General features: G+C 38.2%; 1 protein-coding gene across 1 annotated transcript in view; it reads left to right on the top strand.

Moving 5' to 3' along the window:
• MSH2 (mutS homolog 2) overlaps positions 1 to 13302 on the top strand; it is a 74007-nt gene that overhangs the window by 11014 nt on the left and 49691 nt on the right. The window contains exons 4-6 of the mRNA XM_004436672.3: positions 1473 to 1619; positions 4328 to 4477; positions 4960 to 5093. Of these exons, the coding sequence (XP_004436729.1) occupies positions 1473 to 1619; positions 4328 to 4477; positions 4960 to 5093 (431 nt within the window). The remainder of the gene's footprint in view (positions 1 to 1472; positions 1620 to 4327; positions 4478 to 4959; positions 5094 to 13302) is intronic.

The following is a 13302-nucleotide window of genomic DNA, read 5'->3' as shown; positions in this document are numbered from 1 at the left end:
CTAATTATAATAATGTTTTATTTTGAGGAATCTCTTGGTGTTTATCTTTCACAGAAACTTTGTATCTTTAACAGGACTTCAGAACAAGCTATTTCTTGTTTAAGACTTGTTCTGCCTCAGATCTTCCCTCCCTCCCTCCTTCCCTTTCTTCCTTCCACAGCATGCCCTCTTTTTTTTTTTTTTTAATTTTTTTTGTGGGGGAGATCAGCCCTGAGCTAACATCCATGCCCATCTTCCTCCACTTTATGTGGGACGCTGCCACAGCATAGCCTGACAAGCAGTGTGGCCATGCGTGCCCGGGATCCAAACCTGGGCCGCCAGCAGCGGAGCGCACGCGCACTTAACCGCTATGCCACGGGGCCGGCCCCAGCATGCCCTCTTAAAGAGATCACAATTGATAAAAGGACTGCTTTCACAGTTGCGGAGAGAGGTGCTTTAGGGCCATTAAAAAAAAACCCTATTTAGCATGGATTTATCAAATAAATAAGATGCAATTCTTCAGGATTAGTTTTTGATAGTTTGAGTGGAACTTGAACCTCTTATTTCACTGATTCTTTTATTTTAACAAAATTCTGATTGTGCCATTTGTGTAAGTATATGGTTTATTTAGCTATTTAAGGGATGTTGTATCCCCCAAGGATTCTTTTCTTTCTGTGGGTTTCAAATACCATAAGAACTCCTTGAGATAACATCCATGCCAATCCTCCTCTTTTTTTTGTTTTGCTGAGGAAGACTGGCCCTGGGCTAACATCCATGCCCATCTTCCTCTACTTTATATGGGACGCCATCACAGCATGGCCTGACAAGCGGTGCATCGGTGCTCGCCCGGGATCCAAACCCGGGCCGCTAGCAGCGGAGCGTGCGCACTTAACCGCTGCGCCACGGGGCCGGCCCCCACAAGTATTATTCTTTTATTTATTTATTTATTTTTATTTATTTTTTTGTGAGGAAGATCAGCCCTGAGCTAACATTTGTGCTAATCCTCCTCTTTTTGCTGAGGAAGACCGGCTCTGAGCTAACATCTATTGCCAATCCTCCTTTTTTTCCCCCCAAAGCCCCAGTAGATAGTTATATGTCATAGTTGCACATCCTTCTAGTTGCTGTATGTAGGATGCGGCCTCAGCATGGCCAGAGAAGTGGTGCGTGGGTGTGTGCCCGGGATCCGAACCCGGGCCGCCAGTAGCGGAGCACTCTCACTTAACTGCTAAGCCACGGGGCCAGCACCACAAGTATTATTCTATTCAGAGGTTTTGCTGTTGGGACTATTTTTTGAAAGCTTTATGTGAACATAATTTTAAATTCCCATGAAAATTTAGTTTATAGATTTTAAAAATACCTGTTAATATGTATGTGTTACCAGTGTCTTGCATGTTGTATAAAAACTTAATGTGGATTAATAATTTGTCACTTTATATTTGTCAATGATAGTTTTCCTTTTCTCATAGTAATTTAAAATATTTCTTGTAAAATAGGTTATTCAGAGAGGAGGAATTCTGATCACGGAAAGAAAAAGAACTGACTTTAACACAAAAGATATTTATCAGGACCTCAACCGGTTGTTGAAAGGCAAAAAGGGAGAACAGGTGAATAGTGCTGTCTTGCCGGAAATGGAGAATCAGGTATGTGGACTACAAATGTGAATTTATTCTTAAACTATAATAGTGACTTTTCAGAAGGCTACTTCTATCATATATATCTCAAAGCCTAAACTGTGGCTCACTGATATTAAGCTTATTTTATCTATGATGAAGCTTCTGAAAAACTCAAGGAATAACTAGAAAAATTTAAACATAACCTTAGATATAATGTCACAGCATATATCCCTGGGGTGAGGGAGGGTTTTATTGGTTTCACATGAAAGAGCCTGATTACTATTGCTTAAATAGGTGAGATGGCATAGTGGTTGTAGGGGAGAAAAGACCTACCAAAGCTTTATAATGTACAAGCTGTGGGGTCTTTAATAAATTATTCACCTTTTTTTTTTTTCCCCCCAAAGCCCCAGTAGATAGTTGTATGTCATAGTTGCACATCCTTCTTAGTTGCTGTATGTGGGATGCGGCCTCAGCATGGCCAGAGAAGCAGTGCGTCGGTGCATGCCCAGGATCTGAACCCGGGCCGCCAGCAGTGGAGCATGTGCACTTAACCCCTAAGCCACGGGGCCAGCCCCTAATTATTCACCTTTCTGAGGCAGTTTCATTATCTGTTAAATAAAGTTAAAAATACCTGTCTTAAAGGATTATTGTGGGGATTGGGGAGTAATAAGGGTGAAAGTATATATAGCACATAATAATTGCATAATAAATATTACATTTAAACAGTTTGGCTCAAAAATTGGCACTGGTTATGTATGGTCAGTGGTAGAAATGAACAGTGTAAGTTTTTATGGGATTTTCGGTGGTTGAGGTTTATCTTTGAAGTGAGTATGCTTGAGACACGTATTTTTATGGTAAAATATTGGAAACTCTTGACAGGATATTGGTGGATCACTGATAAGTAAATTGAAAAATTCTGTTGTATATTTAAGACAGAACAAACTTAACTTCTTATAATTTTCAAAGTAGATTTCAAACTAGAATGAACTGAGACTCTTATGACTGTCATGATTTTGCAGTGATTGCTTATCACGTAATAGTTTAATCCTTATAAACTAAGTTTATCTGTTTTACTTTTTTGTGTATGACATAATCAAAAACCAATATGTATGAGCAGTAATCCCAATATTAGAGAAACTTATCTCTGTTGAAAATAGAAGAAGCTTTTAGGACTACTGAAAAGTGTGTTTTTTTGTGCCTGGTGGTGAGATAGCAGGAAATTCTTGTGACAGCCTTACACATTTGTTAGAGTTTGCAAGGGCAGATAGATGACTATGTTATCAATTAGGAAAAAAAGTACACTCATAGTGAATCTAGTATCAAGTATATTGTTTTTTGTTTTTTTTTTTTAAAGATTTTATTTATTTTATTTTTCCCCCCAAAGCCCCAGTGGGTAGTTGTATGTCGTAGCTGCACATCCTTCTAGTTGCTGTATGTGGGACTCGGCCTCAGGATGAACGGAGAAGTGGTGCCTCGATGCGCACCCGGGATCCGAACCCGGGCCACCAGCATCGCAGCGCGCGCACTTAACCACCAAGCCACAGGGCCGGCCCTCAAGTATATTGTAATAAGTAGAATTCGTCATTGAGTTATCAGTTTGATGTCCTGAACTTTTTTTTTTTTTGCTGGGAAAGATTTGCCCTGAGCCAACATCTGTTGGCAATCTTCCTTTTTTTTTTTTCTGAGGAAGATTGTCCCTGAGCTAACATGTGTGCCAATCTTCCTCTATTTTGTGTGTGGGTCACCATATGGCTGACGAGTGGTGTAGGTCCAAGCCAGGGATCCGAACCCGTGAACCCGGGCCACTGAAGCAGAGTGCGCCAAACCTAACCACTAGGCCACAGGGCCTGTTTTTGAACTTTTTTCTCTTCCCTCCCCAGATCCCCAGTGCATAGTTGTATATTCTAGTTGTAAGTCCTTCTAGTTCTTCTGTGTGAGCCGCTGCCACAGCGTGGCTTACTGACAGACAAGTAGTATGGTTCCATGACTGGGAAGCGAACCCAGGCTGCCAAAGCGGTGAGAGTGCTGAACTTTAACTCCTAGGCCATCAGGGCTGGCTCTGATGTCCTGGACTTCTTATTTTATGTTACAGTGAAAACATAGGCAATTTATTTAAACTTATTATTATTTAAATATACATGTAGAAAGGGCCTATATCATACGTGTATAACTTGAGTTTTTATAAATTGCAAATACCCACATAACCAGCATCCATGAAACAGAATAGTACTAGGACCTTAAAGACCCTTTTTATGCTTCCTTCCAGTCATTACCCCCACCAGGGGTAAGCCTGGTTCTTACCTCTGATGGTGTAGATTAGTTTGGCCTATTTTTGTGGTTTATATAAATGGAATCATATCGTTTATGCTTTTTTGTGTCTCTTTTGTTTAGTGTCGTGTTTGTGAGATTTATCCATATTGTTGTGTGTTGTTGTGGATTGTTTGTGCTTATATCTATTGTTGTGTAGTATTCCATAATATGAACATGCCAGATTTTATCCTTGGTGGGCATTTGAGTACTTTTGGCTATGATAAATAGTGCTATTAGGGTAAATTTTCACTTTCTAAAAATCTTTTTCTAATCCTAAGAGATTTACTTAAACTTTGATTTTTCTTGGTTTGGATTGGTAAGGAACGCCAAGAAAAATGATAGTGTTCAGAATTTATTTTCATTTTGCCATTTGTTTTTTAGAATTCTGGTGATAGCAATCTTTTATTTTAAATTCTTAATTTTAGGTTGCGGTTTCATCATTGTCTGCAGTAATCAAGTTTTTAGAACTCTTATCAGATGATTCAAACTTTGGTCAGTTTGAACTGACTACTTTTGACTTCAGCCAGTACATGAAATTGGATATTGCAGCAGTCAGAGCCCTTAACCTTTTTCAGGTAAAAAAAAAAAATACATGGATTAAAAATACTGAGTGGTTAAAAAATGTTTCCTTTGATATGTACTGAAGAATCTTATTAAGGAGCTTAAATATTTTGAAATATTGTTATATTTAGAATAGATAAGTAGTTGTGAATTACTATGTTTTTCTAGTTGCAAGTTATATAAATAGTATTTGTCCTGGCTTTATGAATAATTTTGTATATTAACAGCAGTTTTTAAAAATTTCTAAGAAGTTATGTCTAAAACTGCAGTCATTATAAAGTGGTTTTGGTTTGGGGAAGAATATACAGCAGAAAAGACAGATTAACAGGTTGAAAGTTTGATTTTAGGAAGAGGAACTTTTGTGCAAATTTCTCATTTAATATTTGAAGAATATTAAGTGTTCTTGTTCCCAAAATTATTTAATTATCTTGCATGGCATAGTAAGGTTTTCACTAATGAGTGTGCCATTCTTTCTATTTTATTTTTTGTTTACCAGGGTTCTGTTGAAGATACCACTGGCTCTCAGTCTCTGGCTGCATTGCTGAATAAGTGCAAAACCCCTCAAGGACAAAGACTGGTTAACCAGTGGATTAAGCAGCCACTCATGGACAAGAACAGAATAGAAGAGAGGTATATTACTAGCATACACTTTTATAAGCTGTGGGTAACTCCATATGATTATACCACTTACTTTAATATGCAAATTTGCACCTCTGTTTTAAGCATCTAACTGCACAGAGAGCTATGTAGTAATAGAGTAGTAATGATTTCGATTAAGTAACTTATTTTCTTAACTATGGTTTTTTCACTATAAAAAAGTAAAATTTTATTAGAGAGATGGTGGGGATATTGTTTAGGAGCATGAACTTTTGGGAACCAGAGTACCTTGGTTCAAATCATGGCCCTACCACTTACTAGCTGTGTTATCTTGGGCGAGTTACTCAACCTCCGTGTCGCAGTTTCTTCTTCTTCTTTTTTTTTTTTGGTGAGGAAGATCAACCCTGAGCTGACGTCCCTGCCAATCCTCCTCTTTTTGCTGAGGAAGACGGGCCCTGGGCTAACATCCGTGCCCATCCTCCTCTGCTTTATATGAGATGTCGCCACAGCATGGCCTGACAAGCAGTGCATCGGTGCGTGCCCAGGATCCGAACCTGGGCCGCCATCAGAGGAAGTGCGCGCACTTAACCACTACGCCATGGGGCTGGCCCCATCTTCACTTTTAAAATGACAATAATAACACACCTACTTCATAGGGTTGTTATGAGGATTAGATGATTTAATGTGTGTAAAGTACATTGAACAAGGTGTGGCACATAGGAAGCACTTACTCTTCATTATTCTGTGAAGGATTTAAGGCAGCCTAAACATATATTTCAGAAAATCTTTAAAATTGAGGAAATAAAAGAAAAAGTTATATAATCCTGCCACCTTAATATGATTAGCATTTGGGTGTGTTTTATTTGTATCTTTTGTTTTAGAAACAAGTTTTAAAACTTTCAAATGAAGTATAATATACATAAGAGCACAGATCCTAAGTGTGCAGCTTGATGGATTTTCACAAAGGGAACACATCAGTGTAACAACACACAAGTCAGAAAACAACATAACTAGCATCCCGGAAACGCCCCTCGATTTTCCTGCTAGTTATTACCTCTCCTCACTCCAGGAGTAATCACTGTCCTTCTAACATCACAGATTAGTTTTGCCTGTTTTTGAACTTTATATAAATGGAATCATTTTATGTAGTGCACTATGTTAGTCTTTTTAAACGTAGTTGTAATCCTAATATAGTTTTGTGTCCTAGTTTTTCCCCACTTATGCTTATATTATAATTAACGTTTTTTAGTATTGCTATATTATCTTCATATTCAGCGTTTTCAGTAAGTATATAATATTTTATTGAATGGATATACTTTAATTTACTTTACCTTTCTCAACAATTATGTTATTTCTAATGACCTTATTGTGTACCTGATGTTTTCCATTTGGCACATTAAGATTCATTGCCAGAATGGGTAAAAGAGGTTCAGTGTTTTTATGGCTTTAATGTTGTCAAATAATTCCAGAATTTATTGCATACCTGCTGAATACTCATGGTATACAAAACCATAATGATCTCTTGACTTTTTGGGAAGATGCCAGACAAACATAAAATAATGATCAGTATTGTTAAGACACCCTGCAAATAATTACCAAGCTAACTATTGATCCTGTGGGTTCTAAAGAGCCTTACAATAAAAATAACTCATGAGGTTAGTGAATTGTGGATATGCCAATATTTTATTGAAAATGCGGAAGTTGAAATGCTAAGGTAACTTTCTGAAACCAAGTTTGGGAAAGAAGAGTAGGATTTAGTAACTTAAAATAAGAAATAGGAAGGATTGGATATTTGCAAGTAATTAAGGCAGTTTACCGGTTTTAATTTTAATTATTTGTGAATAAGTAACTACATTTATATGTGTCAAAATTCAGACAGAACAGAAGGATATACAGTGATAAGTCTCCTACTCTTGTCCCCCAATTCCCAGCACCCCTTCCTCAGGGCCTCTATGTTGTACAGCTCAGGGAGACATTTCTTACTGTACTCTATGTGAATTGCCACCACTGCCTGGGGAGCAGCTGATCTTAGCAGTTTCCTTTGTATCCTTCCTTGGAAAGTCTGTGCCTAAACAAGCAAAAATTTATGTTTATTCTCTCATCTTTTAGTTTTTAGCCTTTTTTTTTTTTTTAAAGAAATACTGGGTAATTGAAATAACTCTCAAGCTGTAGGTCATTGGTTCTATTTTTAACTTTGGGCTTGTGGAAACAGAGAAAGTGTCAGTGGTCCCCTTCTGCCTTAACAACTAGGACATGCGTGTATTTATACCCTCAGAAACCTCAGATGTCATTTATATATTATTACCAGAGTAACAAGTTATTTAGAAGGCCGGATATCAAAATCAGATTTTCTTTTAGTTAGAGGGTAAATAAAGGTTACTTTCACAGGACATAGCATTAATTTCCAAAGTCTGGTGGTCTTACAAGGCTTATTTATTAGAAATAATGTTTGTGAAGTTGGCTTTATGACTCAGGATATCTGCTTTTCTGCTCCTGTAGGATAAGAGGAGAATATTTTCTCCTTTTTATCTTGGTGAGAATTTTTTTTTTTTTTTACCACCAAGTAGGAAGGCCCTTGGTTTTCAAGGCCAAATGCTGAAATTCCACAGAGTAGAAAGAAAAAGTTATACTTCTTAGGCAGGCTTTTGTTTGCCCTGTCTCCCTGTTTTGATTGCCCTTTCTCAACTCTGTATGCTGTGATAGCTCGTGCTTCCTTCCTAGTTTACGCCTTCTTGGGGTTCTCAGGGCAAATCTATGATCTCCCTCTCTAAGCATTTAGGATTGATCTTTCTTCAGGGTTACACATCCACTCAAATTTTTCTGTTTGTTTTTTTTTGGTAAGGAAGATTAGCCGTGAGCTAACATCTATTGCCAATCCTCCTCTTTTTGCTGAGGATGATCGGCCCTGCACTAACATCCATGCTCATCTTCCTCTACTTTATATGTGGGATGCTCCCCCAGCATGGCTTGATAAGCAGTGCGTAGGTCCGCGCCTGGGATCCAAACCCGTGAACCCTGGGCCGCTGAAGCAGAACGCACAAACTTAACCACTATGCCACCGGGTCAGCCCCGTTTTTCTCTTTCTTACTGTCATTGTTTTGTGGTAATTTCCCAGAAGGCAAGAGAATGAAAATCTCTTTACTCCACCCTCTTGCACTTGTAAGGAGTTAAAGTATGTAGCTATGGGGTGAATTCTGTTAAGGAAAGCAAAGCTTTTTCTTTTTCTTCTGTTTTTATTAGAGCCAACATAGGGACAGGCATGCCTAGATCTTTGAGTTTGGTGCATACATCTTGTCAAGGACTGTAGCCCATTGATAGATTCAGGAATAATGATGAAAATGAGATTACTTTTAAATTATTGTCAAGCGATTAGGAGGAGGATGGTGATAAGACTAGTATTTACTTTGTGCCTGGCACTTTGCTAAGCGTCTCGCATTCATCAGCTGTAATGCAGTAGCTACTGGATTTAAAGCCAGGCCAGCCTGACTCCAGAGCCCGTGCCCCTTAATTGCTGTACTGTATTTATTGCTTCCGTCAATTCTATTTAATTTGATCCAAATTGGATTTTATCATCAGAAAGGAAACATTATTTTGGCTTTTATTAAAGTTATATCCATGGAATCGCTTTATCTATTAGGCTGCTCATCTTTCCATTCACTAAAATCTATTTGCACTGAGATGACAAATACTTTTTAGCTAATGGCTTAAATACTGTATCTCCAATGAGAATGATATGTTATTACCTTTTAGGAGTGAGTTTTTAGGTATTTCTTCCTTTTCGTACTGTATCTACCAATCAAATTAGAAGTCATAAGAACTCAGTCCATATTACTTTTTTTTCAGTTATTTTCTGATAGGTCCCAAAAGTCCTCGTGTTTGCACATACACTAGTACTGTTACTTTTAATCTTTTAGGGTTTTTTTTGTTTTTCGTCTTTCCGTAGATTCATCTGAAGCCTTGGTAATTTTCCAATATTTCTTCTAAGTTAGAATTCTCTAAAGAACATCGAATATATATTAGCATATGAAATAGTTCACTCTTAAATGAAGTGGCTGGTGAAATAATTTGCATATGTTGAATTTGGTATTCTTATTGCTTTCTAGTGTAAAATTTTATTTCTTTTTATATAAACATTTATATATTAATATAAATTAATTTTATATAAATTAATATATTAAAATTAATATACATTAATATTTATGTTTATATAAAATTTAGTATGATTAATGTAGCAGTCTTATTAGAAACCAGTCTCCAAATAAAAGTATGGCTCCTATAAATTTAGAGATGGTGGTGGTGCTTATGTGATAGTATATCATGCTTTTTGAGGCAGTATACTCCTAGACTAATTTCCAGGTTATATTATCCTTTTGTACCAGGATATCTTTAGTTAGTAGTCCATATTCTGTGGAAGTGGAGGTCTGGAGGTTATATAATGAGTGCACTTTCTTTAAAGTAGTGAAGCATTGCTGTAGCTTCTGAGGAAGAACAGGAAGAAAGCGTTCACTCCACTGCTTTCCCACCACTTCTGAATCAAGTTTAGTGGAGACTCTTTTATTCTGGTCTCCGGGCTGATCTGCTATCCCCTTTGAATTTCATTTGACTTCCTATCCAGCCTGCACTGCAAAGGCAACTGTTTTTCCAGTGCTTTCATGGAGACCATAGAATTTCTTGCCCAGTTGGCCCTTTGTCATACGGGCCCCTCTCCTTAGCTTTCTTTCTCAGTTGAAAGTTGCTGGAGAAGGTCACACAGTGCTGATTGGGCCCATTGTACTTTCAAGCTATCTAGCTTTCAGTGCCACCTGGTATTACTTTTATTACATGACTCATTATGGTGACCAGTCCAAAATTTTTTACTTTACCTGAAAGCCTTCAGCTCCCTCTGCCTCTAAGCATGATCTCCTCTAAGCATGATCTCCTCTAATCCTTACAATCTTAAAATGTATCTGTATTTTCAGTCTTTTACTTCCTGGCTCTTTCTCAGAAGAAGAAATAATGCTTTTTCCTTTCCAAAGCCAACCTTTCCATTTTACCTCTGGTTATAGTTTATTCTTTTCCTTCGTTGCTTCTTTTTTCTTACAGTGCATCCTGTACTTTGCTCCTTTCAAGACTCTGCTGTTGCCTCCTCTTCCCTCCCTTCCCAAAATCCTATCTCTGTAAATCCCAACTATTCAGAATATAGGCATATGAAATACCCCAAGATGGTTTCCCAGCTACCATCGGAATTCCTTGCTTTTATCCATATCAATTTCATTGCATTTTGTATTTCATTTGTTACTCAGCACTAGCTGTAAGATGGAACATGTCCTTCTCCACTAGATTGAATATTCCTTGACAGCATGTTTCTTTCTTTTATATCTTGCCATACCTTCTCTTCTTTTTCAATCTTCTCAGGCCTAGCAGAATATCTGCTACTTAATGTATCAAATGAATGATTCTGACTGCATTAAACCATGTGAAGAACAAATAAAGAAGAGACTCAAAAACTTGTAATTGCAATTCCTTAGGTACCAGATTTGTTCTCAGCTGTATAAATATGTTGTCATGAAATTCCAATCAACTGTTCCTACATTGAGAAATCAGAGATGCTAGTTTTTTTTTTTTTTTTTTTTTTGTGTGAGGGAGATCAGCCCTGAGCTAACATCTGTGCTAATCCTCCTCTTTTTGCTGAGGAAGACCGGCTCTGAGCTAACATCTATTGCCAATCCTCCTCCTTTTTTTCTTCCCCAAAGCCCCAATAGATAGTTGTATGTCATAGTTGTACATCCTTCTAGTTGCTGTATGTGGGACGCGGCCTCAGCATGGCCGGAGAAGCGGTGCGTCGGTGCGTGCCCGGTGTCCGAACCCGGGCCGCCAGTAGCGGAGCGCACGCACTTAACCACTAAGCCACCGGGCCAGCCCAGAGATGCTAGTTTGAAAGAAAGGACAGAATGTTGATTTTAAGAATACCAAAACTTTCATGATTAATTTCATGATTTATTCTGTTGGAATTTTAGACACTGACCCTAAAGAATTATCTTGTATTCCAGTCAGTTTGCAAATTAATGTATCAAATTGTGTATAGCTGAGTAATTTTATTGAGTGGGATTGGCAAGTATACTATGTTATGCCAACAGTAACTTTTGGTACTTCTAAAATTGTGATGTAAAAGTGGCATTGTCATGGAAACAGCAGAGCAGTCTTTTTAAAAAATTTTCTGTTATCCAGAACATAAACTGACACTGTAATTATTTCTGAGATGGTGTACTGAATAGACTTGTGAAATTAGCAGTTTATTAGGCTTTTAATGATAACCGGACCAAAGACTGAGGGGGCTGTGTATATGTTACCTTGTGATATGTGTTTTAAAAGCTTTTTCATTCCCTTGCTGTTTTACTTCTTAATTCTCTTATTGGAACTTTATCCTCTTGAACAATGTTGATACTTATGATTCATTCTCTGGCCAATTTGAGAGGAAACAGTGATGATACTTGGAACGGGAAGGGAAGAAGCATAGGAAGCATCTTGATCAGAAATAACTTCTCTATGGATTCCTACCATTTACCTGAGAGTGGCCTAAGAATATAGATTTTTTAGGGAAAGAAGAGAAGAAGAAAGATGAGGGGGGGATGGGTCAGCCGGCATCTGGTTTCTTTCATCCTTTCTTCAACCCTTACACCTCTCTCCCTTCTTGCCCATGAGAATTCAGGGATTTCTTGTGATTGTGAGGATTCAGACTTTTCTCATAGTGTTGTATGCGTAAGAATCTCTTGGGAAGCTCATTGAAATTTCACAGCTGGGCTCCACCCCCCCCGGGAATTCTGTATTATCCACCTCCAAGTAACTTGATGCCGGTGATCTTGGAGCAAACTTGGAGAAGCCCAAGTACAGCCAGATGCTTAGCTAGGAAGGCCCAAATTTGCTTTATTGGATTCTGTGGCTGGGCTGCATCCATTGCTCATTTTTGTTTTGTTTTGCTTTTTAAATCGAGAGTATATGCCATAGAAATCTTTTCTGGATCAGTAAATGCCTAGATTATACGTGATGTTTGTTTATAGCCCCAGTGACTGGTTCATAATACAGACTTGTATTTTTTCCCACTAATCTGGCATTTGCTGTAACAAATATATCTACTGCCAGCTGCCTAGATATTATCTTGACATTCTATAGAGTTTTAGTTATTTTTCTCTTTATTTTCATCTTTTAAAAAGTGGATTTTTATTCAAGTGGCTTTGAACCAGTGGTTCTCAACCTGGGGCAGTTTTTCCCTCCAGGGGACATTTGGCAGTGTCTGAAGACGTTGTTGGTCATCACACTGGAGAGAGTATAAGTGGATAGAAGCCAAGGATGCTGTTGACCACCACAGAACAGCTAGATGAACAGACAATCATCTAGCCTAAATGTCAATATTGCCAAGGTTGAGAAATCCTACTTTAAATATGTATATGGTGGTTACGTGATGACTCTGAGGGCAGCATATTTTTTCCCTCATATAACATGTTGGATGAACATTTTGATGATGCAAGAATTGTAATTGCTGATGGAGAGACCAGTAAATAGTTAAGAGGTTTAGGAAGAAAATTTGTTTCCTTTCCCTGTTCCTGTGTAATTTGAGGGTTAATTTACTGCTCATATAGTTTACAAATATGAGGAAAATGGTTGCTTATCTGATAGCCGTCTCAACCTGGGACGATTTGCTGTGCCCATTGTCATTTTCCCTACCTTTGATTCTTAAAATTGACCTTTCAACTATTACTTCAATAACGTCTACTACACTGGTTTTCAGACTCCAAGCTGTGACCGAGTAATGGGTTGTGAAATTAGTGTAATGGGTAATAACAAGCATTTTTTTTGGTTTTTTTTGTGAGGAAGATCAGCCCTGAGCTAACATCCGTACCAATCCTCCTCTTTTTGCTGAGGAAGATTGGCCCTGGGCTAACATCTGTGCCTATCTTCCTCTACTTTATATGGGACACTGCCACAGCATGGCCTGACAAGCGGTGCCTCGGTGCGCTCCCGGGATCCCTAGGGCGCCAGCAGCAGAGCGCGCTCACTTAACCGCTACGCCACAGGGCCGGCCCCTTTGAAAAGTTAAATACAGTGAAAAAATAAGAGTGCATCACATATATTAAGAGTAAGTGTTGCTTTGTGACACTTATATTTTGTAGGGCGGGAAATTTCTTTTCTCTACTATCCTTTTAGATTATCTGGCTGGGGCCCTGTAAATTGAACTGACAAAAGACAGATTAACAAGAGAAAAACA

Source organism: Ceratotherium simum, chromosome 11 (assembly GCF_057802395.1).
Source record: "Ceratotherium simum simum isolate JZ-2026a chromosome 11, ASM5780239v1, whole genome shotgun sequence".
In the NCBI taxonomy this organism is placed as follows: Eukaryota; Metazoa; Chordata; class Mammalia; order Perissodactyla; family Rhinocerotidae; genus Ceratotherium; species Ceratotherium simum.
Note: the sequence above shows the minus strand (reverse complement) of the source record. Positions and strands in the feature narration are given on the sequence as shown.